The 25352-nt window shown below is 39.7% G+C and overlaps 1 protein-coding gene across 2 annotated transcripts; it reads right to left on the reverse strand.

Annotated features, from left to right (window-relative positions):
- Positions 1-492: 492 nt before the first annotated feature.
- Positions 493-24703, reverse strand: MAP7D3 (MAP7 domain containing 3). Of its 2 annotated transcripts, XM_080910396.1 has the most exons (17): positions 24598-24703; positions 21191-21283; positions 21023-21106; positions 19809-19972; positions 18194-18302; positions 16907-16999; positions 12208-12896; positions 11423-11550; positions 11011-11183; positions 9138-9267; positions 7528-7672; positions 6473-6580; positions 4782-4835; positions 4041-4128; positions 3318-3510; positions 1765-2147; positions 493-715 (listed from the first exon to the last, which is right to left on the reverse strand). In XM_080910396.1, the coding sequence occupies exons 1-17, from the start codon at positions 24662-24664 to the stop codon at positions 708-710; spliced, it is 2709 nt and encodes a 902-aa protein (XP_080766522.1). In that variant the 5' UTR covers positions 24665-24703; the 3' UTR covers positions 493-707. The 2 variants fall into 2 exon arrangements, with proteins under 2 accessions (XP_080766522.1, XP_080766523.1); XM_080910397.1 differs by lacking the exon at positions 4782-4835.
- Positions 24704-25352: the final 649 nt, after the last annotated feature.

Raw genomic sequence — 25352 nt, forward strand, 5'->3', positions numbered from 1 at the left:
ATGTCAAGCTGTGTGTTTACTGAAGGACAGGCCTCAGGATCAAGACTACTATACGTATACAATATTTAAGGGATTGAATCATACTCCATGAGCCAAGAGCCAAGTACTGCTTTATGTATTCGACAGAATAATGCACGCTGTGTATAAGCCCTGAATTATAAAAGACACACGTGGGCAGGCAGTAGTGTGCTGCTATGTAACCTTTGGTGTATATTAGGAACTCTCTGGTCTCGTGAACACTCCATACTCCTCATACAATCTCTTATGTTCTCTACACAATCAAATTGTGTTTCTAGTTTTTGAAGTAGTATCACAAATAAATAGAATAAATAAAATATTTTAAGGTTTCAACTAGATCCTGTCATAGAGACACTTACTGAGGAATCCCTTGAAGCACACACTCCTGGATAGAAAACCCAAGAAAGAGACAACAGAGATGTTTTCAAGGAAAACAAACCTTTTTTACTTAAAACTCTAGTGATATTAACATTTTCTCAAGGTGACCATTGAATGCAGGTTTTTTTTTGTTTGTTTGTTTTTTGGGTTTTTTTTTTGTGTGTGTATATTTTGTTTTCCTTTCTTTTTTTGGGGGGGGGGGCGACAGGTGTTTCTTTTGCCAGCTTCAAGTATAAAGGAGACAATTTTGAGTCTTGGTCTTGGGAGTTTTATAGAGTTGAAGATGATCAATCCTCAAGGCCCCACAGGATTTACACATCTAACCAGGGAAGAAAAGTAAAGAAAAAAAAAAGATTAGGTGCTTATGATGTCATAGGAACTCACCCCTGGCCTCCCTTTAGGGTGACTATTGGGCCCTTTTCACATTCTGACACCCTGGTGCTCTTTTCTCAATGCCCAAAGAGACCACACTGCTTTTGACAAGAGGAGGTGTTTTGTCAGGGAGGGGTAGGTGGGTAAGCATGCTATGTCCTGATGAATGTGAAGGCCAGAGTTAGATGTCCAGTGCCTTCTTCTATTGGCTGTTTTAAAAAAATAGGTTGCTGGAGAGACGGCTCAGTGGTTAAGAGCACTGACTGCTCTTCCAGAGGTCCTGAGTTCAATTCCCAGCAACCACATGGTGGCTCACAACCATCTGTAATGGGATTTGATGCCTTCTTCTTCTGGTGTGTCTGAGGACAGCTACACTGTACTTATAAACATGACAAAAATAAATCTTTAAAGATAAATAAATACATAAATAAATAAATAATGGCCTCACTGAATCTGGGGCTGACTCCACTTACACTGGCAAACTTTAGGGATCCTGCTGTCTCTGCTTTTCCCGTGCTGAGATTACACCTGGCTTTTTACATAGGTGCTGGGCATTAAACTCAGGCCCTAAAGGCTGCCTGACAACCATCTTCCTAGCCCTGACAGCTTTTTTTTTTTTTTTGAGGTAGGGTTTCTCTGCATAGCCCTGGCTTTCCTGGAACTTGATCTGTAAATCAGGCTGGACTTGAACTCAGGGATCCACCTGCCTCTGCCTCCTAAGTGCTGAGATTAAAGGTGTGCACCACCACCACCTGGCTGAAAAACTCTTTAAGAGAAAAACAACAGCACAGGACAAAAGATAAATTGTAAGGATCGCTCTCTGTCCTCCACTGTACTTATCTGGCAGGCAGAGGAGCAAGAGCTCAGAGAAAGCCAGATCTTGAGACGGACTTATATGGGGCAGGAGATGCGGGGCATAGGAATTATTAGAAAGTCACGAGTTCTCCCAAATCTAACTTAATGGAAAGTTTTTCTAGATGATGCCCACAGACTCACCACTCTCTTCTACCTCTCCTCCAAATGCCAGTATGGAATGGCTGGAAGCAAAGGGACGTTCAAGATTAGTTGCTCTTCCAGTTATGTGAAGGTGGGACAAAACCTTGGTTAAAGGGGCAGAAACAGGTTTGGCTCTTTTCTTATGGTCCAAATGTGCCTGAAGACTTTGGCAAGATATCTTAGAATCCATTGAACTTTGTTTGATGGAACCAGGAGTGATCTTTTGGACAGGTGATTCAGTGGTAGTGTGACTAAGGTCTATAATCTTGTCACAAACCCACTCATGATTGGTGGTGACACTTTGAGTAGGACGAATAGCGTGGCTGCCTTCCTTTATTTTTCTGCTTCTTATTGGGCGGGTAGGTAGTTTTCTAGTTGATATCCTGGAATGAAATATTGTGGTTAGAATCCTGATTATTCCAAAGCCATGAAAGGAGATTTATCATTTAAATTCTGAGAAGTGCCTTGGATAGAATAAATCACCTTTCCACACACTAGAATGAGAAGGGTCAGAAGGGACCCTGTAGGTCACAGGACACAGTGTCATTCAAATTGTATCCTAGATATCCTGGAGACAGACACCAGGGCACAAGAGCAACTGAACATGCCAAACCCAGGAACCATGTGTATGTGTATGCATGTGTGTGTGTAAGCGTGCATGTGTGCTAAAAATGCCAAAGGGGATTCTTGATGCTTTGCTCTATCACTTTCTACCTCATTCCTTTCTCTTCTCACTGAACCTGACGCTAAACTGGCCGCCAAAAGGCCTTAGGGACCCTTCTTTCCCTATTTCTCCGATCCCATAGCTGAGGCTACAGATGGGGGCATGTGGCCACATCTGGATCTTTGTGTGGATGCTGGGATCTGAACTCAGGTCCTTATGCTTGCATAATAAGTGCTCTTACCCACTGGACAGTCTTTCTAGCTTCTTGTTGCCTTTCTTAAACTCAGCCGAGCACACAGATGGTAAGAGGCAACTAGAGAACTGGTGGAAGAGTCGAATGTGAGAGCCCTTGGCCACTGTTTCCAGAACCCAGCCTCTTCGCCGACATTTATATCTTCTAGTGGGCCTAAGAGCTTTATAATCTTTCAGACTGTCATCTGAGCAGGGTTCATTTTCATCAACCAATTCCTACTCTCCCGACTAAACCACTGAGCCTGCTTACTAATCTGGGAAAGAAGCATATGACTGTCAATCTCTGAGGAGCAGTGAAGATGAAGAGAGTGTCTGTTTCATACACTAAATCAATGAATCCACATTTATCATGCAAACACAGATAACTTGACGTCAGAATTATTTTTGAAATTGAATTTGGCAAATAAATGTCCAAAGCCTTCATGTATTTCAGTTTCATTGTCTCTAAAAGATGGGGGTGATCTTGGCCCAGAGAGGTTGCTGTGGGCATTATTTTATTTCCGTTTAGTCGGGTGCCTGACGTGTTTGGTGTATGCAAACTAAGTGTTTAATCAGTAATAAATGTTGTTCAGCATTCTAAGAATGTCATTTATACTTTTCCTACGTGTTTGGATGAATAAGGTGCTAAGAGACTTACTTTGAGCTTTTTCCTTGAACTGTTATAAAGTATTTGGGATCTTTTTGTTTGACATCGTTCATGATCCCATTAAAATATACATTTTTCTCCACATCAACCTCGCCAGTTCCTGCTTGCAAGAACACTAGCTTTTGAGGCTTTATCTTGGCATATTTGTGAAACTTTTTGAGTTTCATGGATGACATTTTTCTTCCTGGAGAGGAGAAAAAGACCATGAAAGCTGGGACTTTAACAACAAAGATAAGAGAAACCAAAACCTCTGACCCTGGTGTGATAGGATGGGGGGTCCCAGCCTGAGGTGATAAAGCCCAGACAAGCATTAGTCTGGGCAAAGACGCCCAGCCTTAGCCTGAGCAGTCTCAACATGCCAGACCACATGAGGGCTGCCCAGCATGTGCATTCATTTGCCTGGCTCTTAATTCACTGGTGATTATAGGGAACACATCTTTAAGGAATGTCCTCTTTTCTTTACCAATAAGGGCCGATGTGCCAAAGGTCAGCCTTGCTTCCTACCCTTGACCGCCAGTCTCCCCCACCTAGCCGATTCTGCTGGGTTGATTTCACATGTTTCTTACTGCCTCCAGCTCTCTTCTCATTCAAAAGCAGACCCAGGGGCTCTAAGCACTATGCTCTGTCTGCATTTTCAGCAGGTTTCTTAAAGCCAATCCATTTTGGGTAGTATCAGTGTTTGCTCATGTGTGCAACCATGAGGGACAAGCAAACCTGATGGAAACATCTCAAAAGAACCTTCACTTTCTGTTTCGTCTTCATCATCAGCCTCATCTTCGGATGAAGAAGATATTTCTGAAGCCTATGGTTAGCAGAGAAAGTTATGATTATAAGTATTTAATCATCCTGGTCTAGAATCTTAAAGAAGAAAAGATTATATTGATGGACAATATTTGGCATTTCAAATAAAAGGTAAAAAAAATAATTATCAATCTTCTTGACTGGCCTCATGACAGGCAGGTGGCCTTAATTTTCTTCAGCTAGGGGGAGACTTAAAAATGAATGGTTTCTTAAACAAGAGTGCAGGTAAGGCCTCCAGTCCTCACCTCACATTCATCCTCTGTTTAGAATGCTAGTGAAGCCAGGGTAAAAGAGTAGAAGGAGATGGGAGGTGGTGACTCAAAGCACTTCTCTGTAGGGGGCGGTTCTGATGCTAACAACTGTGGTGGTAGCAGCAGCAACCACAAAAGTGGGGTTTAGAACATTCGGGAGCTATTAAAAACGTAGGAGAAAGACCAACGGATCCAAAGTTTTAGGCAAGGAGACCTAAGCAGGCATTTCACACAAGAGAACTTGAAAGCAAACTAGAGTTACACAAGCAAACTCTAGGTTTTCAAGGACAGTGACATACAGATGTGACACTGTGCCTCATCACCAGCAGCCTGATAAGAATGAAGAGCCACCAGGAGCAGGAAGCAAGAGGAAGTCACATCCACTCAGGTGAGTGGAGACTACCTTAGAGGTGTTCACATCTGTCTTCCTTGTCCGCTTCATTATTTCCTCAACCCTCTGTTTAAAGGGAAATAAAAATGTACATGTGAAAGAGATTGATTTATTTTTTTAAAAAAGGTACTACTTAGCTATTAGGGACTGACTTTTTAGGTACTGACAAAAAATATTCATATGGTGTTATGCCAAAAGGCCTTTAAAAAATCTGTGTGTGTACCCCTCTTTTTTAAAAATAAAGTTGTAAGAGAGAAAAAATGAAATAAAGTGAAATTAATTATGTAAAAAAAGAAACAATGACTTTATGAAATTCCTAGGAAAATGGATGTATCTAGAGAATATCATCCTGAGTGAGGTAACCCAGTCACAAAAGGACAGACATAATATGCAGTCACTGATATTGGGATGCTAACCCCAGAAAGCTCTGAACACCCCAGGAACAACTCACAGACTGTGTGAAGCTCAAGAAAAAAAAAAAGGGCAAAAGATGGAAGCCTCAGTCCATAGGGGGGAAAAAACCAACAACAAGTGTACAGCACCCACTCAGAGGGGGTACACCTAAACCTTAAATCATTAATAATTCAAGAGCTAAGAATGCAGCCTTGTGGCAATCCTTGGTATTTAAAAATCATTATGTTTAACCTTCACACACCAAGAAAACTTTGACTATTTTCATCCTACCTTTTGTTTTACATGTACTTTATGATCATTGTAAATAGTAAGATTTCAGAGCACACTGTCAAACCTTTAAAAAAATCAAGTACTGACAAAAATATTTATATACTTTTATGCAAAAATGCTTTTAAAATCTGTACATTTATCTCTGTTTTTTTTAAATAAAATTGTTTAAAAAAGGAATGACAGCGTCCCTGAAGAATTGATTACCCCACTGTATGTATAGCAGGCAATGCCTGTCACTGTCCCACACCACAGACTTAATGACGCAGCTGGGTTCTTCTTTTCGTTCTTGTTTCATGTACAAAATGCTGGGAATGGCTGAAGCTGTTCTTACTATCACAACACAAACACCTCAGTGGCAATCCCGTGTTGCCCTTTCCCACACAGGGAAACGCATGCTGGACTAAACATGTATCATTGCAAACCAATTAGAACTCTTAGAGTATGGCTGCATCTGCCATTAATGAAAGCAATGCACTTCAGTGATGCTGTGATTCCAGGAGATCTTGTTCCTAAAGCAACAGAAGACAGAAGAAGGACGTTCTCTAGGGAGGGGTAGGAATTCTCTCAACTGCAGAAGGTGAGGACAGTTCTGGCTTGCTCGCTGCCTTGGAATGACAGAGACCTTGCAGTACCCCAGCTCAAGCACTGAGTTGCATCACATGAGGGCCCTACCTTATAAACAATCCAAACCCTGGGCTTTCAAAGGGGCCTCCACTTCTTCCCACCATATGTAAAGCATATCTAGCCCAATTTAGAAGAAACTCTAACTTCCATTAACCTCTGTCAGCCTAGAATCATCTTGTTAAAAAGAACATTGATCCTACAGGTTTGTATATTGAGATATTGTTATATTGCTAGCCATGAGGCACAAGTACCACCAATAAAAGGACAGCCTTTTGTACAGAAGCCAGCTCCTTTGGATAAACTACAGGGGGCACACTGGATTCAGGATTTCAGGAAAAATGTCATGACCTGTACCCAACATTAATTAACACAAAGCACATGAAACAGAAAATTACCTTTTTCCTCTCTAATCTTTCTTGCCAATTCCGTAGCATAATTTTTTCCTGTTCCTTCTTTCTCTGTTCAGCACTGTCCTGAGATTTCATCATGGCACTGTCGCCTTTCTAAAAAATGTGTGCAAAAATAATCACTAAATTCATTATATCTGAATGACAAGAAAATTTTAGTTGCAAGCCAGTAGGCATTTATTATCCATTTTCAAAGTCTTGTTAAAAAGCACAGATTGAAGTTAATGTGATCTGAAATGTTTCGGGCATCAAAATTACCCTTTTGAACATCTGCCCACCTTAATATAAAGCAGTTCTTAACCTTTCTAAATGCTGTGACCCTTTCGTACAGTTCCCCATGTTGTGGTGACCCCCAACCATAACATTATTTCATTGCTACTTCATAACTGTCATTTTGCTGTTGTGAACTGTAATGTAAAGATCTTCCATGCAGAATATCTGATAGAAGACCCCGTGGAAGGGTTGTTCCACCCTTCAAAGTCCTTACAACCCTCAGGTTAAGGACCACTGCTCTGGGCTGGAGAGATGGCTCAGAGGTTAAGAGCACTGACTGCTCTTCCAGAGGTCCTGAGTTCAAATCCCAGCAACCACATGGTGGCTCAAAATCATCTGTAATGGGATCTGATGCCCTCTTCTGGTATGTCTGAAGACAGTTACAGTGTATATATATATATATATAAGATAAAGAAATTTTTTTTTTAAAAAAAGGTAAGAAAAAGAACTACTGCTTTAAAAGTACCTGTTTTCAAGTTTCAAGGAGTTAACTTTCTTACATTTCTTAAAAGCTATGGGAAAAATGCATAAAAGTTTCCTGCCAAGGTATACAAGTTTTTAAGGAGCTTACATGCAACTAGTTCTGATGAATGATATACTAAAGCTCAAAATATAAACTAGGCTATGGCAATGTGGTTTTTGGACACCATAATGTAAAACCGCAGCCAGAGAATGCTGTGTCTGCTCAGTGCTCCAGACCACTACTTTCTATTGCAAAATGCACTTTCTAAACTGGCTCCCTGTGCAGCTAAAGTGTCAAGGTCACAAACCTGTAGCTGTTCCTTCTGGTCTTCTGATAACTCAAGAAGTGTCTTTGTTGGAAATTTCTCTTGTGGCTCATCCTTGTGTTGTGAGGATTCTTCTGCTGGGATTTCATCCAGGTTCTCTGCCATACCTTCTGATTTCCTAGCAATGCTGAGAGTATTAAAATAACTTTAGTAATTTGTTTTAGCTGCTAATATATATAGCTTGCAGTACTATTTAAGCATTTATAGTGAAAGTGCTTGCGTTTAGTAATACAGTTTACATATACGGCAGATTTGCTATATTTTCTGGGTTCTTACTATCCAAGATTTATATAGTGTCACCCTTTATAAATGAGGGAAGCAGATCTTTGGGCATACCAAAGGATTTCTAATAAGCACCAGACTACTTTACACACATACGCAAAAGAAAAATAGTCAGCCTTTAATTATTATAGAGACAGAGTCTTTAATGTCTTCTTGAGATGTGAACACACCAATATCAGCTGCGGATGACAGGTAATCTGGAGGAGGATCTAATTGTGTGCCAGTATTCAATGCTTTCAAGTGCTACATTATCTGTTTTCATAAGACAAGGACTAATAATTTTCAAGTTCTATTTTTTTTTTTTTTTTTGGCTGTTCAAAATATCCTTTTTTCCCAAGCAACTGTACCTTAAAAATCACTTTTTAGAAATAACCAGTACTCTAGATATTTTGTATACTCAGTGGACAGGGATTTATAGTACAAGATACAACATAAACTGATCTCAAGGTAGAAGAGCAAGAAAATTTCAAGTTAAAGTGAACATAGCTGAACTTGAAATTCCTTGCCAGTGGAACCACCTTCTAGGAGTAACTCATTGACTAAATGAGACCCTGGCAACATAAACATCAATCTCAATTATATCTCAATATCTGTCTGTATATTTCTGTCTCTGTCTCCTCACCCAACCCCTATCCCTGTCTTTTTGTCCTTTCCATGAAGGTGAACAGAAATGCTATGTGATCATCTAGGTACTGCTGCTGAGATGGAATCCTGGACATGATTTTGGTTTCTTGTTACACTGTCCTACCACACTTTAAAGGTGCAGTGTGTATGGTGACTGAAAAGGATGTGTTTCTATTCAGTCTGGTACCTTTCTAACTGGTTTCCATTTTTGATTTCTCTTTTGTCTCTTGTTCTTTTCTTTTTTCCTTTCTTCTTCTTCTTCTTCTTGCACTACTACTTTTACTTCCTCCCCTTTCTCACTTTCTCCCCCTATTTTTGTTATATTTTTGAGACAGGGTTTCTCTGTGTAGCGCTGGCTGGCCTGGAACTAACTATGTAGACCAGACTGGCCTCAAACACAGAGATCCACCTGCCTCTGCCTCTGACTCCTGAGTGCTGAAATTAAAGGTGTGTACCACCACCATTCTGTTTCTTTTCTTTTCTTTTCTTTTCTTTTCTTTTCTTTTCTTTTCTTTTCTTTTCTTTTCTCTTCTTTCTCTTTTTGTCTTTCTTTCTTTCTTTCTTTCTTTCTTTCTTTCTTTTTTCTGTCTGTCTGTCTGTCTTTCCTTTCCTTTCTTTCTTGCTTTCATTCTCCCCCCTCTTTCTCTCTCATCACTCTATACTTACTCCCTTTATTGTGTACTGACCTTTGCTTTGTCTCTTCTTTTTGGATTCTTTCTTCCTCCTTTTTGCCTTTTTGTTCATAAGCAGCAGAGTGTACCTGTACCAAAGATTTCTTGACCACTTCACCGCTTGCCATACTTTTATTACCAGATTCTATTTTAAAGAAACATGTAAAACAGTGGATTAGAGGGTCTATTTCCTTTCAATCGCACAAAAAAGTAAATGAGACCCACCCAACATTATAAAGTATATGAACACAGATTGTCTTAGGGTTTCCATTACGTGAAGAGACACCATGACCAAAGTAACTCTTATTAGGACAACGTTTCATTGGGGCTGGCTTACAGGTTCAGAGAGGTTCATGGCAGGAGCACGGCAGTGTCCAGACAGGCATGGTGCAGAAGCTGAGAGTTCTACATCATGACAGTGCTACAGCCAGGAGATTTTCTCATGGGCAGCCAGGAGGAGGGTGTCTCCCTACTGGGCAGAGCCTGAACATAGTACCTCAAAACCCACCAATACAGTGACACACCAGCAAGGCCATACCAACCCCAAGGAGGCCCACACCTCCTAATAGTGCCATTTCCTATGGGTCAAGCTTATTTAAAGCATCACACAGATCAGAATTAATCAAATGCTAATTGTTCAAACCCAAACTCCTCCCTCACAACAGAATTAGCAAGCTGTCTCTTTCAAACAAGTGCATATTCAAATATTCAAAAAGCAATGGTGTTTCTGCTTTGGTTTAACTATTTAGAGACAGGTCAATCAAGGACTCTATGAGGAAAAATTAAATTATGCTGAAGTAAAGTTTTTGCCTGATCCAAATGAGGAGTAAAAATATTAAATACTCAACCAAACAGATCATATCTGGCATATGTGTGGAATTTTCACATTATTTTTTATTGCTTTTTGCATAAACTTTGATAACTCTCTATATACATGTGATTACCTAGCTGCAGGTAATGAAAGAAGCCAAGATTATCAGTAAAATAAGGCATATTTTAATATATAAATACATCTTAAATATATCTCTATATTTCAAATATATTTTATAACTCTAATATATATATATATGTGTGTGTGTGTGTGTGTGTGTGTGTGTGTGTATCTTGCTATCTATCTACATATATGTATAGTTTCAGACAGAATCTCGAAATTTTCTTTGTTTTATCTATACTCGAACTAACTCTGTAAGTAGATTAGGCAGCTACAAACTCATAGATGCACCTGCCTCTGCCTCCTGAGTACCATCATGTCTGGCTCAACACAGGCATGTGATAGTATTTAGTTGATATAACTAATTCTGTTGTATAAGATAAACTATGTAGAAATGAAAATTTTAAGACATCAAGAATAACTAATTCATAATAAAAGATCATTTGATATAGAAAATTCGCTGCAATTTCTCCTAAGAACCAAATTCTCTAGTATGTTTGAGACCAAGTAGCACTGGCATGTTTAAAACCCATGTGATAGGCAAAGTAACAGCGTGTACTTTTAGGAATGTGGATACAACACAAGTTAGCACATATCACCAGTCATGTATGCACATGGAAAACTGGCCTACATCTGATGGAACATATTCATCCACCGGTAGCTACGTGAACCCACCAAGATCAAGCCAATATCTGAACTGGAAGGGCCCACAAGAATAATATAACAACCCTCTCATTATCTTATGCTTTTAATAATTGTTCCAAAAAAAAATCTCCAACAGAGGTGTGGATAAGCAAGCACAGAAGAAGCATTTCAGGGGACCAGGGCTTGGTTAATTCTCTTTAAACAAAAGATCACTCCCCAAGATTCTATTAACTAGGGAATAAAATTATGATGATTCAAATATTTTAAAATTTTCTGTGTTGCTAAAATAAATTCCTTGGGGAAAGAATTTACCTTTTCTGACCATATGCTTTTGGATGGTTTCTTTTTTCGTTGCTATTATACCTAATGCATTTGGCACACACAGGATATTCTGAACTGGGGTTATTTTATATGACAAAGAAGTCTTCGTTGATAATCTTGATGAGACTGGTAGAGGAGATGGAGGTCGTATCTTTCGACTCTGCCTGCCATGAAAAAGTAACAAATATGTATGGATTACCTTTCAGTATATAAATTTATACAATGCGATACATTGACACTACAAGGAAATTTTAAACTGGAGATTTTTATAACGGACAAAGTAAAGCTACTTGGTTTTTCCCATTTGCAACTGTTTACATTACATACTGTATTATTTCATGTAGGAAATACTGATGTGACCTTTGTTTCGGTAAAATTCTTAAAAGGTTAATATGTTACTTACAGAGCCTTTAAGGGAGAAGGTAGGTGACTCCCAAGGGCGGGAGATGATGGCCATCTGTAACATGGTATGTGGCATGGTGTTTGTTCCTTCGTGGTAAGGTTAATGTTACTTTTGTCCATTTCTGGGTTCTGAACATACCAATTCAATAAAACAGAAAAAAAAGTTACATAGGAAAATATTCTGCATAAAATAGCGTCATGGTTCCTAAAGTCTCCAATTTTCTTTTAATTCATGAAAATTTAGATACTACACAATGCAAGTATATCACAGAAATATATTTTTAAAATCTACTTTGGGGGCTGAGGAGATGATTCAATGGTTAGGAACATAGATTGCTCTTCCAGAGGTCCTGAGTTCAATTCCCAGCACCCACATGGTGGCTCATAACCATCTGTAATGGGATCTGATGTCCTCTTCTGGTGTGTCTGAAGACAGATACAGTGTACTCATATAATAAATAAATAAAAATATATCTTTATAAAAATCTTCTATTTCAAATCCAATTCAATTTTAAAACCTCAGTGAATGATCCAGAATGTTCTTCAAAAACGTTTTTCCTCAAAGTATGGAAGCGTCTCACATTACCTGATTCAAGAAATCTCTGGAGAGTCCCTTTAGCTTTGGGAGATATCTTCATGTCTTAGAAGGCATTTTCCCACTTGCCTATGGTGAAACTTCCACCATTCCCTCAAAAGTGTTACCACGATCACCATGGGTGATGCCTTAACATTTGCCTGGGCTGTGCTTTGCACACTCCCTTGCTTAGGCTGTGCTTATACACTCACCTTTGGTGATCCTTCAACATTCGCTTCAGGTGGTCCTTTCACACTTGCTTCAAGGTGGGAGTCTGCACTGGCCTGAAGAGGTGCTTCTGTTTTTCCTTCTGAGGCCACTTCCATACTCCCTGAGTCCATACTTAGTTCAGGTGAGGTGTCTGTGCTTGTTTCGAGTGAGGCATCCATGCTGACAACAGGAGAGATTTCCACACTCACAAAGGAGGATGAACCTGTACTCAGCGTGGGGGATGAGTCCTCGCTCACCATGGGAGATGGTTCAACATTTGAAGAGGTATTCACACTCACTGAGGGGAGTTCTTCAACATTTGATTTATGGTGCCTTGCCATGTTCTCATCAATAGGTACTTTGATATCCTCCTTGGGGGAAACGTCCACTTTATCTTTGGAGATGTTCTCCATATTTTGGAGTTTTACTTCCACATCAGCTTCAGATGGTTTTTCCAACTTTGTTGGAGAGGGTACTTCAATTGTTGTTTTGGGTTTGATTTCTAGATTTACCTTTGCTGGTTCTTCCACACCCCCCTTGAGAGGAGTTTCTACTTTGTTTGTTGGTGTTATTTCTAATTTTGGTGCAGCTGATGTTTTTGCTGATGCTTTACAGAACATACCAGAAGACTTTAGGTCACCACTAGTAAACATTGGTACAGTAACATAGTGGAAAACATATTTGGTCATGCCTATAAGTGAATGAGGACACAGTAAATTCCATATAAAGGTAGTAATTTGACTAGGTAAAAATACTCTGTATACACAGTATGAACAGAGAAAAGTGACTATTTACTATGAAATTATAGGAATTTCACACAAAATAGGAATTGTTAAGATGAATGTTACACATAGACTGGAACATTGAAAATTCAGCATTATAGAAGCAACAGCAACAGAATTTCTGTAATATCAGTGGTTTACTACAGAGGAAAATAAGCTAGCCTATGAAGTGGACACTTGCAGCAACACATTCTTATCATATTGCATTTCAAAATCTCTACCATGTTTTCAAAAAGATTTATTTTTATTTTATGTGCATGAGTGTTGTAGGAACTTTGACCACACTTTGAACACTGAGATTGTGTTATTCACTGAAAAATCCTGTTCCTAGTTGTGATGTTGCCTAGTCCTTAGCATACATTTGTAATTCCAAGCGAGGAAAGTAAAATTAGTTTGTAGAAGGAATACCGAAGTTTGAAAGTGATCTTCAATTGAGTGGCAGACAAAGTGACAAATGAGAGAAAGATTTGACAGAATAGGATGTGTCCAACTCTCGTGAGAGAGGAAAGGGAAGATACAAGAGAGCAGTGCAGAAGAAGGAAGGAGGACATTTTACAGGGAGAATTGTACAGAGACAGGTTTCAGAGAGAGAACAAGCTAGACACAGGTGAAGACAGTGAGCCAGAGGATGAGGAGACAAAAGATTAGAACAGATTGCTAACCTCAGTATGAGGCCAAGCAGAGCAATTCGGGAGAGGCTGGGAGAGAATCCAGATTGAATCAGAGAGCCAGAATAGCTGAGTTATACCACACTCTGAGAGACTTGGACCTTAAACCATTAATAACCCAAGAGCTAAGAATACAGCCTTGTGGCAATTTTTGGTATTCAAAGATCATTATTCTTAATCTATACTCACCAAGAAAACTGTTTCCATGTTACGTTCTGTCCTATATTACTTTATGCTTATGGTAACTAGTGGGATTTCAATGCATGCTATCAAACTTCTAAAAGAATTAAGTACTGACAAAAAATATTCATATAGTGCCTTTAAAAATCTGTATATGTATCACTCTTTTTTAAATAAAGTTGTAAGAGAGAGAAAAGAAAAGAATAGCTGAGTTAAACCAGCCAGCCAGAGTTCAGAAAGAACTAGGAAGGGGTGAGCTTATTCAGCAGCAAGGCTGGAAACATTCTGGGCCTACATAAGATTGTACACAGGCTAGAAGCTTCCAGGAGTAGGTCTAGGTTAGTAGACTGAAACAGTAACCTTCAGAGACAATAATTACTCCAGGCAAATTAAAGATACTTTTACACATGAGTGTTTGTCTCCCCCTTTGTGTGTGTGTGTGTATACACATGCATGCATGCCCAGTACCCTCAAAGGCCAGTAAAAGGTGTTGGATTCCCTGCAAGTGGAGTTACAGTCAGTTACACCATGTGGGTGCTAAAATCGAACCTGGGTCCTCTGCAAGAGCAAAAAGAATGTTAACTGCCAAGCCAAGTGTAAATATCTCAGATGAATATCTAAAACACTGCATACTTGGTTGTTTTACAATAGAATTAACAAAGAACATTTTTCATTCATACTAAAAACTGCATTAAAACAGGACATGATAAAGCCAGACACAAACATTTATTTGGAAGTTTCACACACAAATGCAAGAATTATCACTAATAGAACTGTCTTACGACTGCACTAAACTGTTCGGCAGCTGAAGAAGGGGGAAAGGCAATACAATAACTCCAAGGAAGGAAGGCGGGATATACCAGAACTATTTACCACCCTATGTCTCTATAACAGAACTTACATGTGGAGAAAACCATTGTCTCTAGCAAATCAACTTTCACATGCATTCCTACAGATAAGTCAGCCATGTCCACTGACAAAAATTCACTGCCCAAATATGAGCTGCGATTGAACAAAACTCTCTTGCTAAAAGTGATTTTTTAATCAATATTTTGCTTCAATAATATTTATATTTATAAAGATCCCTAGCATAACTTGCATTCCTTTTCAAAGGATTTAACTGGAATCAATTCACTAAAGTCTTCTGTAGTAAGGTGAATTATGTATACTGGTTACCTTTTATTGTCAACTTGACAGAAACTGGAAACACCTGGGAAGATGGACCTTCCATTAAATAATTGCCTCCATCAGACTAGCCTATGGGAATGCATGTCTGTGGGACATTCTCTTGATTGCAGATTGATGTAGGGTTTGGTCTCCATAAGAAATGTATGTGAACACCAACCAATGGGTGCACATAGAGAGACCCATGGCCCCAGGTGCATATGTAACAGAGGACAGCATTTTCTGACATCAATGAGAGACGAGGTCCAGTGAAGTCACATTTTCCCAGTGTAGGGGCACTGAGGTGGAGAGGGTGGTTGGGAGAGAGAGCACCTTCATGGAAGCAAGGGGAGGGAGATGGGGGATGGGAACAGGGGTGGGCAAAGGGAATAACACTTGAAATGCAAATACAGAGAATATCCAATAAAATAATTTTAAAAACTATGAATAACTTCAAATTGTCGTAGAAAATAAACTAAGAACTCACTACTTAAAAAAAAAAAAGATGTCTGTGAGCAAGCCAGAGGGGAACAAGCCAAGGAAGCAGTATTTCCTTATGGTTCCTGCTTGTCTTGGCTTCCTTCAGTGATGAGAAACCCCTTCTTTTCCCTAAGATGCTTTTGGTCGGTGTTTCATCATAGTATCAGAGAAGCAAACTTGAATAGGATAACACAATACAGGAGGTACATGAAAGGGATATGGTAGGGGGAGAAAAGCTGTCAGAAAGAAATCCCTTTAAAACTAGGCAAATGAGCTGATGCCTGGCAGGAGCTGAGACTGGAGGATTGCTATGAGGTTAAGGCCATCCTAAACTATGCCAGAGCTACAGAGTGAGATCCTGTCAAAAACAAACAAACAAACAAACAACAATAAAACAGAGGCAGAGCAATGAAGACAGGGGTGGGTGATGGGAGACTTTGCCACTAAGCAGCCTAAGGACTTGCTTTCAATCCCTGGAACCCACATGGTAGAGAGAACTGACTCACACAAATTGTCCTCTGACCTCCACACACACATATATGTACATGCATACACACAGTCACTAAACAAATATAAAAATAAAAGAGAACTTAAAGAAATATTTCAGTAACAACTATGATTCTTGTACAAAAATCAGCAGGGAAACAATGAAGGCAACAGAGTAGAGCTTTGTTTAAAACGGAGCCAGGAATGTATAATTCCCAAATGAAAATTCATGATACGTTTAAAGTGAGTCATGAGCGATAGTCCTTCGATACAAATCTATTTACACTAGCACTGTGTAATTCATTTCTGCAGCTTTACTCTATACTCCCGGTCACATGCACCTAAGCCAGGAAAATTGCACCACGTGGAAAGGAAAAATAAGATTTTTTTATTACTCTTACTATAATCCTTGCACTTTCTTGAATAATGTTTTTAAAGAGTTTTTTTTTTCATTTTTGAGATCATAGGATAATTATATAATTTCTTCCCCCCTCTCTTCCCTCCAGACCTTGCCATATAACCCTCCCCTTCCTCATTCTTTTTGAGATCCATGAGCCCTCTTCTGACTACTTTTTGGGCCATGCATAGATGCATATACATTGAGAGTCCTAAGTATAATTTGCTCAGTTTGTGTGTGACTCATATGCATTTTTTCTTAAACAACTTTTCTTTTTTTAAAAAGATTTATTTATTATATGTGAGCACATTGTAACTGTCTTCAGACACACCAGAAGAGGGAATCAGATCCCATTACAGATGGTTGTGAGCCACCATGTGGCTGCTGGGAACTGAACTCAGGACCTCTGGAAGAGCAGCCAGTGTTCTAAACCACTAAGCCATCTTTCCAGTTCCTCTTGAACAACTTTTTAAGAAGCATAAAGCTGAGCTGAACACTTCTTTAAACCAGTGTTTAAGACATATACTTAGAAATAACTACTTACTAGGCGTGTCGTTCATGTGCTGCAAATCACCACAGGGATGGAATTGGTTGTCTTTCTTGCTCAAAGAGGAGCTTCGTTTATTTTCGGATTTACCTAAACATCCAGTGCAAAGGAATATTACTTTTCTAGAAACTACTTAAGATTTCAGGAGTGACTCATTCATTTTATTAAGCAGTTAAAAATCTTTTTATATCTTGCTTCAAAGAATTTATTTAATTTCAAATATTATGTAGCTGACAACTCCAAACTTTAAAATTATTTGCTCATTATCTTGTTTGAAGTGAGAATAAAGTTACTTAGAAAATAATGAAAATTATTAGCCAGGTGGTGGCAGGAGGGACTCAGGAGACAGGAGGATCTCTGTGAGTTTGAGACCAGCCTGGTCTACAGAGTGAGTTCTAGGCCAGCCTGGGCTACACAAAGAAACCCTGTCTCAAAACAAAACAAAACTGATAAAAATGTTGATAAGGAAAATATCTAATTTTGGCAACAGCAATCTTCCTAAATTGAACAAAATATAACCTTTAATAAAACTATCCATGATAATGTCTAAAAATAATGGATAATTATGACTATTTTAAAACCAAAAAATTATATTTGCTATAGATGTCACAAAGTAACAGAACTATAAGAGAAACTTTGTGTGAATACTTCCCATTTTGTCTGAAATATTCTAGCTTAGGACACTGAGGAGTCGTCATTTAAACAAGGAGTCTTTTTCTTTGAGTCTTGTAAAATAAAGTCAACATTAACACTACTGTGTCAAATGAAAATTCTTTGGAGTGATAATGTGATGACCATCATTAGTCACGTGACTAAGTCATGCAAGATTTCCATCGGCATACTTCAAGGAATAATAGAGTCAAGAGTTACAAGTCAGCTGCTGCCTTTGCAGTTCTAGAATTATGAGTTTATACTACCACACCTGAATTACTTTTAAGTGGATTCTGGAAGCAAACTCATCTCAGGTCCTATAACCTGAAAGGCAAGTGCTTTTCTGACAGCTATTCCTCCAGCCTTGGACTTAGCTCATTCGAAACAAAACAAAAAATAATGTAAGTATTCATCATTCTTGTGCTTAATGTAAATTAAAATAAAGTTGAGTATATGAATTAAAATCCATTATAAAATCTGATTGGCTCTGCTTTGGCAGGTGATAGAAGTTTACTCTGCATCATGTTTTTATTTAGGACAGAAAGAATAGCTTGTGCTACATACAGCTTCTACCAATAACTAACAGTAGAAAATGGACACCAACAAATTTAAATTTAACTATATCATACTTACCAGATTTGTCATTATTCATCACACCACCCTCCCACGACCACCTTTTCTGTCGTTGATCAATACGATTGCATCGCTCCATTGTACGAGAAACAACAGCCTTAAATTTTTCCTATTAAAAAAAAAATCCAGACCCTTTTATCTGGTTATTAGATTACCACAATTTAAAGCCATGGTTTCAATTATTTGTGGGACTAACTCCATCACTACATTCCTTTTTCAAGTAGGTCAAAGTTTAAAATACTTTGAGACAAGTTTCAATTTCATCAGTGAATACCCATGCTATCCCTGAATTACTCATTGTTATTTTCTGGCTGCTATGTCAAGGAAATGGACCACACTTCCTTTCTCGATTTTCTCACTAGAAAACTTGGAGCCAAAGTTCTAAAGCAAATGGGCAAAGCCCAGGTGTCCTTTCATGCCTAGTAATTAGTGTTTTCAATTTTCACTTGTGCTTGATTCCCTTACTCATTTGTTTTATCATTTTGGATATTGTGTCATTGCCTTATCTTCTGTGGAAATATAGAGGAAAAGGTGACAAACCCAGAAGTCAAAGTTATTCATCTATTATGTTCCTATCTATTACGCTTAAATCCTGGTGCTAAGAAAGAATTGTTTTTAAGGCAAGCAATGTGTTTCAATTGGCCTCACCTGCAACCTGAACTGGTCAGGGTAACAGCCACACAAATCACACGGCATAGTATGGTACAACAAGTACCTGTTTAGAAATGAGTTCTTGACTCAAGGGTGTATCATCCTTATGCTATAATATACCATAGACTATGTTCCAGTGGGAAAAACAGTCAACTTTAGGGCTAGGGGTTTTCTGTTTCCTAACAGCAACTGTTATATAACAACATCTTTACAGAGCCTGCCCCACTCCTCTTAGGCTTAAGGGAAACATTAGTTTCCTTACAACGTCCGTGTACGAGGCTTTGCCTGTGCCTATCCCCACTGGTCCTTTGGTGTTCAATTCCTTTGGTCTTTATTTTTCTTGCCATGTCTCTGGTTCCCTTTCTGTCTACACTGACAGTTGCTTCTGTTCCCTTCTTGCCATGTCTCTGGTTCCCTTTCTGTCTACACTGACAGTTGCTTCTGTTCCCTTCTGTGTTTTGTCTCTCAACTTCCTCCTTTCCTACACTGGAACTGTCTTGGACTGATGTGCACCAGGGACCCTTCCTCACTCTGTATTGTTTCCCAGTTTATGTCTGTAGCTTCTCAAGCTGTCTATAACGGTTCATACTCTCTCCACGAATGACAAGATCAGGTAAGTTAGGAGAAATCAGCCTGCTAGATGGACCTGTCAGAGAGGTGGGGTGCTGGGTTTGGGGTCTTTAGACAGGTAGTAGAGAATAGTTCTGAGCTAAACCCAAACCAAGGTACACTGAGAGTTCCATTCTGAAAGCCAATGTGGGCTCAGTGTCTGGACCTTCAAGCTTCCTCTTTCCTCCCTGAAGTTAGTGTTTAAGGACTTGGCCTGAGGGTCAGGGAGATGGAAGAAAATAGTACAAGATGAGATTCCCTTCCTTTAGACAGGGTCAGTAAACACAGAAAAGAGCTAAACCATATTTCAGATGCACATGACTCCCGCTAAGTGGACACTCTAACGAGACTCTACTTTGTCTTCCGCTTGCTTCTGTTTTCTTTTTTCTTCTGCAGATGCTCGTCGTCGCTCGTCCTTTTCCTTTTGTTCCTTCAGCTTTCGGTGTTTTTCTTCCAACTGTTTTTCGTACTGCAGCTTCGCCTTCTGTTCTTTCTCAAGTAGTTGTTTCTCTTTGTTGGCTGAAATGTTCCAAGCACATTTTCATGGTGTTAAAGCCAAGAAAAGTTTTCCACATTACATACATAGAAGGAAAAGATATTACTTTGTCTCCTTATCATTCTTTTCTTCAAAAAGATTTTTTTTATGTGAGTGCACTGTAGCTGTCTTCAGACACACCAGAAGAGGGCATCAGATCCCATTACAGATGGTTGTGAGCCACCATGTGGTTGCTGGGAATTGAACTCAGGACCTCTGGAAGAGCAGTCAGCGCTCTTAACCACTGAGCCATCTCTCCAGCCCCATGTCTTTATCATTCTTAAGACAACATAACCTGGTGTAGTAAATAGCATGTACAGTTCATATATGTGTAAACATATGTGGACACTAAAGAACCACTTTTCACAAGGTGTTCACTGAACTTTCAAGATGTGTCATTGCTAAGCCTCTAAGACTCTTGACCTATCCAAACTAAAATTCTAAGGAAAGAAGATATGTTTTCTTGTGTTACATGAATAGACTTCAAAGTCTATCCACTGATGGAAGAGCTTGTTTCTTTCACTAGTCATATTTTCTAACTGCAACCAGAGGATTCATACCTATGCAGTCATAAAATGTTCTTCCTAACATATGACTATCTCTCCCACTACTGTGAAAAAAATCACTTATAATATTCCACTTGAATAAATTTGAGCACTTATCAGTTGATTTAGATCAAAGAAGAAATACATATAGTTGTAAAGTGTGACCCAAGTTGGAGAAAGCTTTCATTTATACCAAGTCCCATTTTACTGAAATCTTATTCTGCTTATTTCCACAACTGTCAAAGAAAGTCTCAGACTTCAATTTCCCATTACTGACGAGAACTTAAACCATCCCCTTCAACAATTAAATAAATGGCTCACAGATTCTTCAGGGATCTTCTTGGTGTTGGTTAGTAAATTGACTTAATAAATATAATACCTTAGGTAATAAAACGAGATAATCTAGCATATAAGTAAACTAAGCAAAGTGACTAAAGCCAAGTCAGAAAAATATGAGCTGTATATAGACGGTACTGTCTAACTGAATACCTTCTTGCTGACGTTTCTGTTCTTCTCTGCGTTCTTTGGCTAGTTGCTGTTTGACATCATTTTTAAGGACAGAACCATCTAAAACTACAAAAGAATAATTGCCCATTAGTATGTCATCAAAGTTTAAAGCCACAGCACTGACATATCAGAATATCATTGAAAGTATACCAGGTATACATGATGATTTCTTATTTGTAACTGCAGAAGAATCAATACCACGTTTTTGTCGCCTTTCTTCGGCTAGTTCTTGAGCCATGGCAACTAAAACACAAGGAGATAAGTAAAAAGCCTGAGATATTAACAGCCAACACGAGGACAGCAATCCATAACCATTTGTCATTGATGGTAAAAGACTGGATCATTTCTATGATGTAAAACATTACTGTGTAATCTTGGTCAATAACAAAAAGATGGGCTAAGAACTTATTTATGTTCAACAACGCTTTAATAAAGACTTGAAAGTGAATGGTATTTGACGACGTAAAGACAATTCTGTGACTAGCAGTAGAAGCAGAAAAACAGGTAGAGAAGTTAGTGATGGATGGCTTTTTAAAATACGTCAGATGAGGGCACACCTTTAATCCCAGTGCTTGAGAGGCAGAGGTTGGTAGACCTCTGAGTTCAAGGCCAGCCTGGGTCTACAGAGCAAGGTCCAGGATGACCAAGGGCTGTTACACAGAGAAACCCTGTCTTGAAAGGCAAAACATATAATAAAATATGTTAGACAAGATACTACAAACCAAGTATTTTTTTAAAGTTTGTATAAAGTTGAGGGAAAAAGGTTTTGCCAAGATAAAAAGTTAAGAATTTGGCCTGGAGAGGTGACTCGGGTGTGGACATTCACTGCTCTTGAAGAGGACGAAGGTTCCGGTTTTCTGTAAAGACCAGGGAGTGGATTAACAACAGTTCATGGGCCATGATGCTGCCCTGATGCCCTCTTTTGGCCTCCATAGGCACTGCATGCTGACAGTGTTCTTACATACATGCAGGCAGAAGCATTCATACACACAAAATAAAAATCTTTTAAAAATTAAGAATTTATGGACCCAAATCTAGAAGCAAAGTATTAACAAGCAGATACTCAGATATTGAGTTAAATATTACAAGATAGGGCTGGAGAGATGGCTCAGCGGTTAAGAGCACTGTCTGCTTTCAGAAGTCCTGAGTTCAATTCCCAGCAACCACATGTTGGCTCACAACCATCTGTAATGGGATCTTGGCGTCCTCTTCTGTTGTGCCTAAAGACAGCTGCAGTGTACTCACATACATAAAATAAATAAATCTTTAAAAATATATATTACAAGATAATTATAAATTACCCACACTGGGTAACTTTCTAGGCTGCTTATTCACACTAGCTGCCTAAGACACTTTCGGGCTCAAGCACTGTTTAAAAAGTAGCTCATTGTCTTTATTCTCTCAATGGTGATTGGGATTGAACCCAGGTCCTCTATTATGCTAAGCAATGTGCCCTTCCCCCATGGAACCACACCCCCAAGCCCTCAGCACCCCCAAGGCTCTATTCTGATGCATTATGAAGATGCTAGGACAGCCAGTGCTTACTTTTTTTTTTTTAAAGTAAGGCAATCCAACTTAAAAAAAATAAATAAAGTAAGGCAAATAAAAATAAACTGTACCAAATACATATGTCTTCGGTCAACACACAGGAAAGTGGTAAGCAAATTGAGGGAAAGAAGAAAAAAAAACCAAGACGATGTACATTAAGACGGATTATAGAGGACTCCTGAACCTTGAATTCCATGGGTGGTTGTATCTAAAATTCCCCCACAATCCTGGACAATGGCTTGGAGAACACTGTTTTTACCTTTGTGCAAAAGCACAGCAAATGCGCCCCCAGGTCATGCACATAAGTCTGGTTATTAACTATCAGGATGTAAGAGTAAGGGATTGCCCTAGTGCTCCCAGAATGAATGGAATTTGGGATGTTGGCTTGCATGGGGAAAGGGCTACCTGGGATTCATTTTAAGGGGTAATCTTGAATGTGCCCCTGCAATTGTTGCCATAGAGAGCTTACCATTTCGGAAAACGGATTTGCTTGTAAGTCTTAGAGCGCTAACAGCTCAGATGAACTATGACCTAGTTAATTTTAAAGATTAGATTCTTCTGTCTTACTCCTTCTTTTACTACTGATATTTTGGTGGCACACATTACTTTCTAATGGTATAATAACACACATTCTCCTCAACCCGTTCTCTAAAAAAGAATGCATAGTTTTAAATGTTTTTCTCTGCCCCGGGGGAACAACTGATAACAAGAGAACAAATATCCACTGAAAGATAAAGGCTGGTGGGAAACTACTGAGATCTTTGTGTCCGGCTGCCATTGTTTGAGAAGAGCACCTTCCCAGGCGACTGCATCCTTCTAAATAGCAATCAGGCTGCCCAATGCAACACACCTTCAAGCTGTAGAAGCTGCTCTGGGATTCTGGCTGCTAGACTAACTAGCAGGTTTCTCCAGCTCTAAAATACTGATAACCTGGGTCTAGGTCTTAGTGGCTTTGCCTGCATTTGTAGGTCCCAGTCTTTGAGTAATGTGCTCTGAACTGAGAAACCATGTGTGCATTTAAACCAACAAGGAGGGAAAAGCTTGAGTTCCACAGTTTTTAAAGCTCATCTGCCTGTTTGGTTTTCATGTAAAACAATTGTGTAGAAAACATAAAATGTGATTTGTTAAAATAGATGTATTTCTTTAGTATTAGCATACTAAAATACGTAGACAACCCATTAAGTGAATATATGTATGTTTAATGACAATGTTAAAACTCCCTAAGGATTTCGATAGCAATCAAAATAATTTTATTCACAGGTATATCCGAGGAAACTAGCCTTGTCAGCAAGCAGAAAGCAACCAGCAAGAACTAGCCCCCTCACACAATTTCCTGAATAGGTGCTGCCAAAATTGGTAAGATTAACACACCCCACCAACCTTTTTTCTCCCCAGAGAGTAAGTTTTGATTATAGGACCTGTTGAGGAAAAAGTATTGCTAGGTGCGGATTCTCAGTCAGTTCAGCTTAGTGATAAAGTCACGAGTAGGCTAACTTTGCAGAGTCAAGTCTGCCCAACTTTCTTAGCCCTAAGACCAGTTTCTTCCTCCCCTGACCATGACCTGGAAAAAGCCAACACCTTGGGATGCAGGGGAAACCCAAACTTTCTGATCCTGGCTGGGACACCCCGAAGTGTGGATGTGCTCAGCTCGGGCCAGCGCCCACTCCTCCCTGAGCTTTCCCGCAGTTGCTCCGGTGTCACTGGTCCCCGACTCAGCCATGGCTGGAGCCAGGGTTTGGTGGTGCCTGCCCTCCAGGCAGTGGTCTTTGGACCGTTGACAGCATCAGTCAGTGGCTTCTCCTTCATTCCCTGGTCCTCTGATCCATTTTGCCCCTGCCCTAAGGTGTTCAGAGAGATGAGGGGGATCATAGACCAGGCAAGACGAGGGGAGTCCCTGCAGAAAAGTTGCAGAGCCACGCTACTCTGCTGGTTCCTGGGGCTACATCAACCCCACTGCCAGGAGGGTCCCTGTCCCCCAAGGGGCATGCTCCATCGCACTCCGCACTCACCCAGTCGTTCACGTAGACCCCGCAAAGATGTGCTGTTACTGGTACCAGCAAAAGTGGGGTCCGCCATCTTCAGAGAGAAGTTGAGAACCACTGGAGGTTGGTGGGCGGCAGAGCGCAGGCGCCGGCGCTTCTGCCTTGGCCTCCGCCGCGGCCGCTGCCGCCGCCGGGGCTGGGACCCCGGGGGGAGGGACGGGGCGGGGCTCAAGTAGTCCCAGTTCTTTCCACAGACCTTCAATATAGGTAGCATTAGCTCTCACGTGACACGTCGCTACATAGGCTGAAAAGCTATTAACTTTGTCTGAGGAAAGCTTTTCTTATATTGGAGGTTCTAATAGTGATGCGTTCTGGGCACTAGCCTATCAGCTGCACACTTAGCTACTGAACGTTCTTTTCCTTTAATCACCTGTACTTAAGAATGCTGCAACATTCCACAGTTCCCCATCTATAAGTTCAGTTAACACCCATTTGCCAAGCACCTACCTGTCCTAATAGAGTTTACTACCTTTGAAGCACTACATGAAAGCTCAGGATGTGTGTGTGGGGGGCGGTGGGGGTAGATGATGTGTGACCTCTCTTATTAGTGTGTATGTTAACACATGGTTATGGGAAGGCAGTTATGGTTGAGGAAGGCATAGGAGCCTCTTTATAGGATAAGGACTTTGATGAGTTCACTGAGTCTTCAAATGATATGAGAGCTCTAAAGTGAAGAAGCTGATAGTGTCTACCCATCTTTTACTGTGTACCATGACACCATT

This window comes from Micromys minutus (assembly GCF_963924665.1).
Source record: "Micromys minutus genome assembly, chromosome: X".
Taxonomy (NCBI): Eukaryota; Metazoa; Chordata; class Mammalia; order Rodentia; family Muridae; genus Micromys; species Micromys minutus.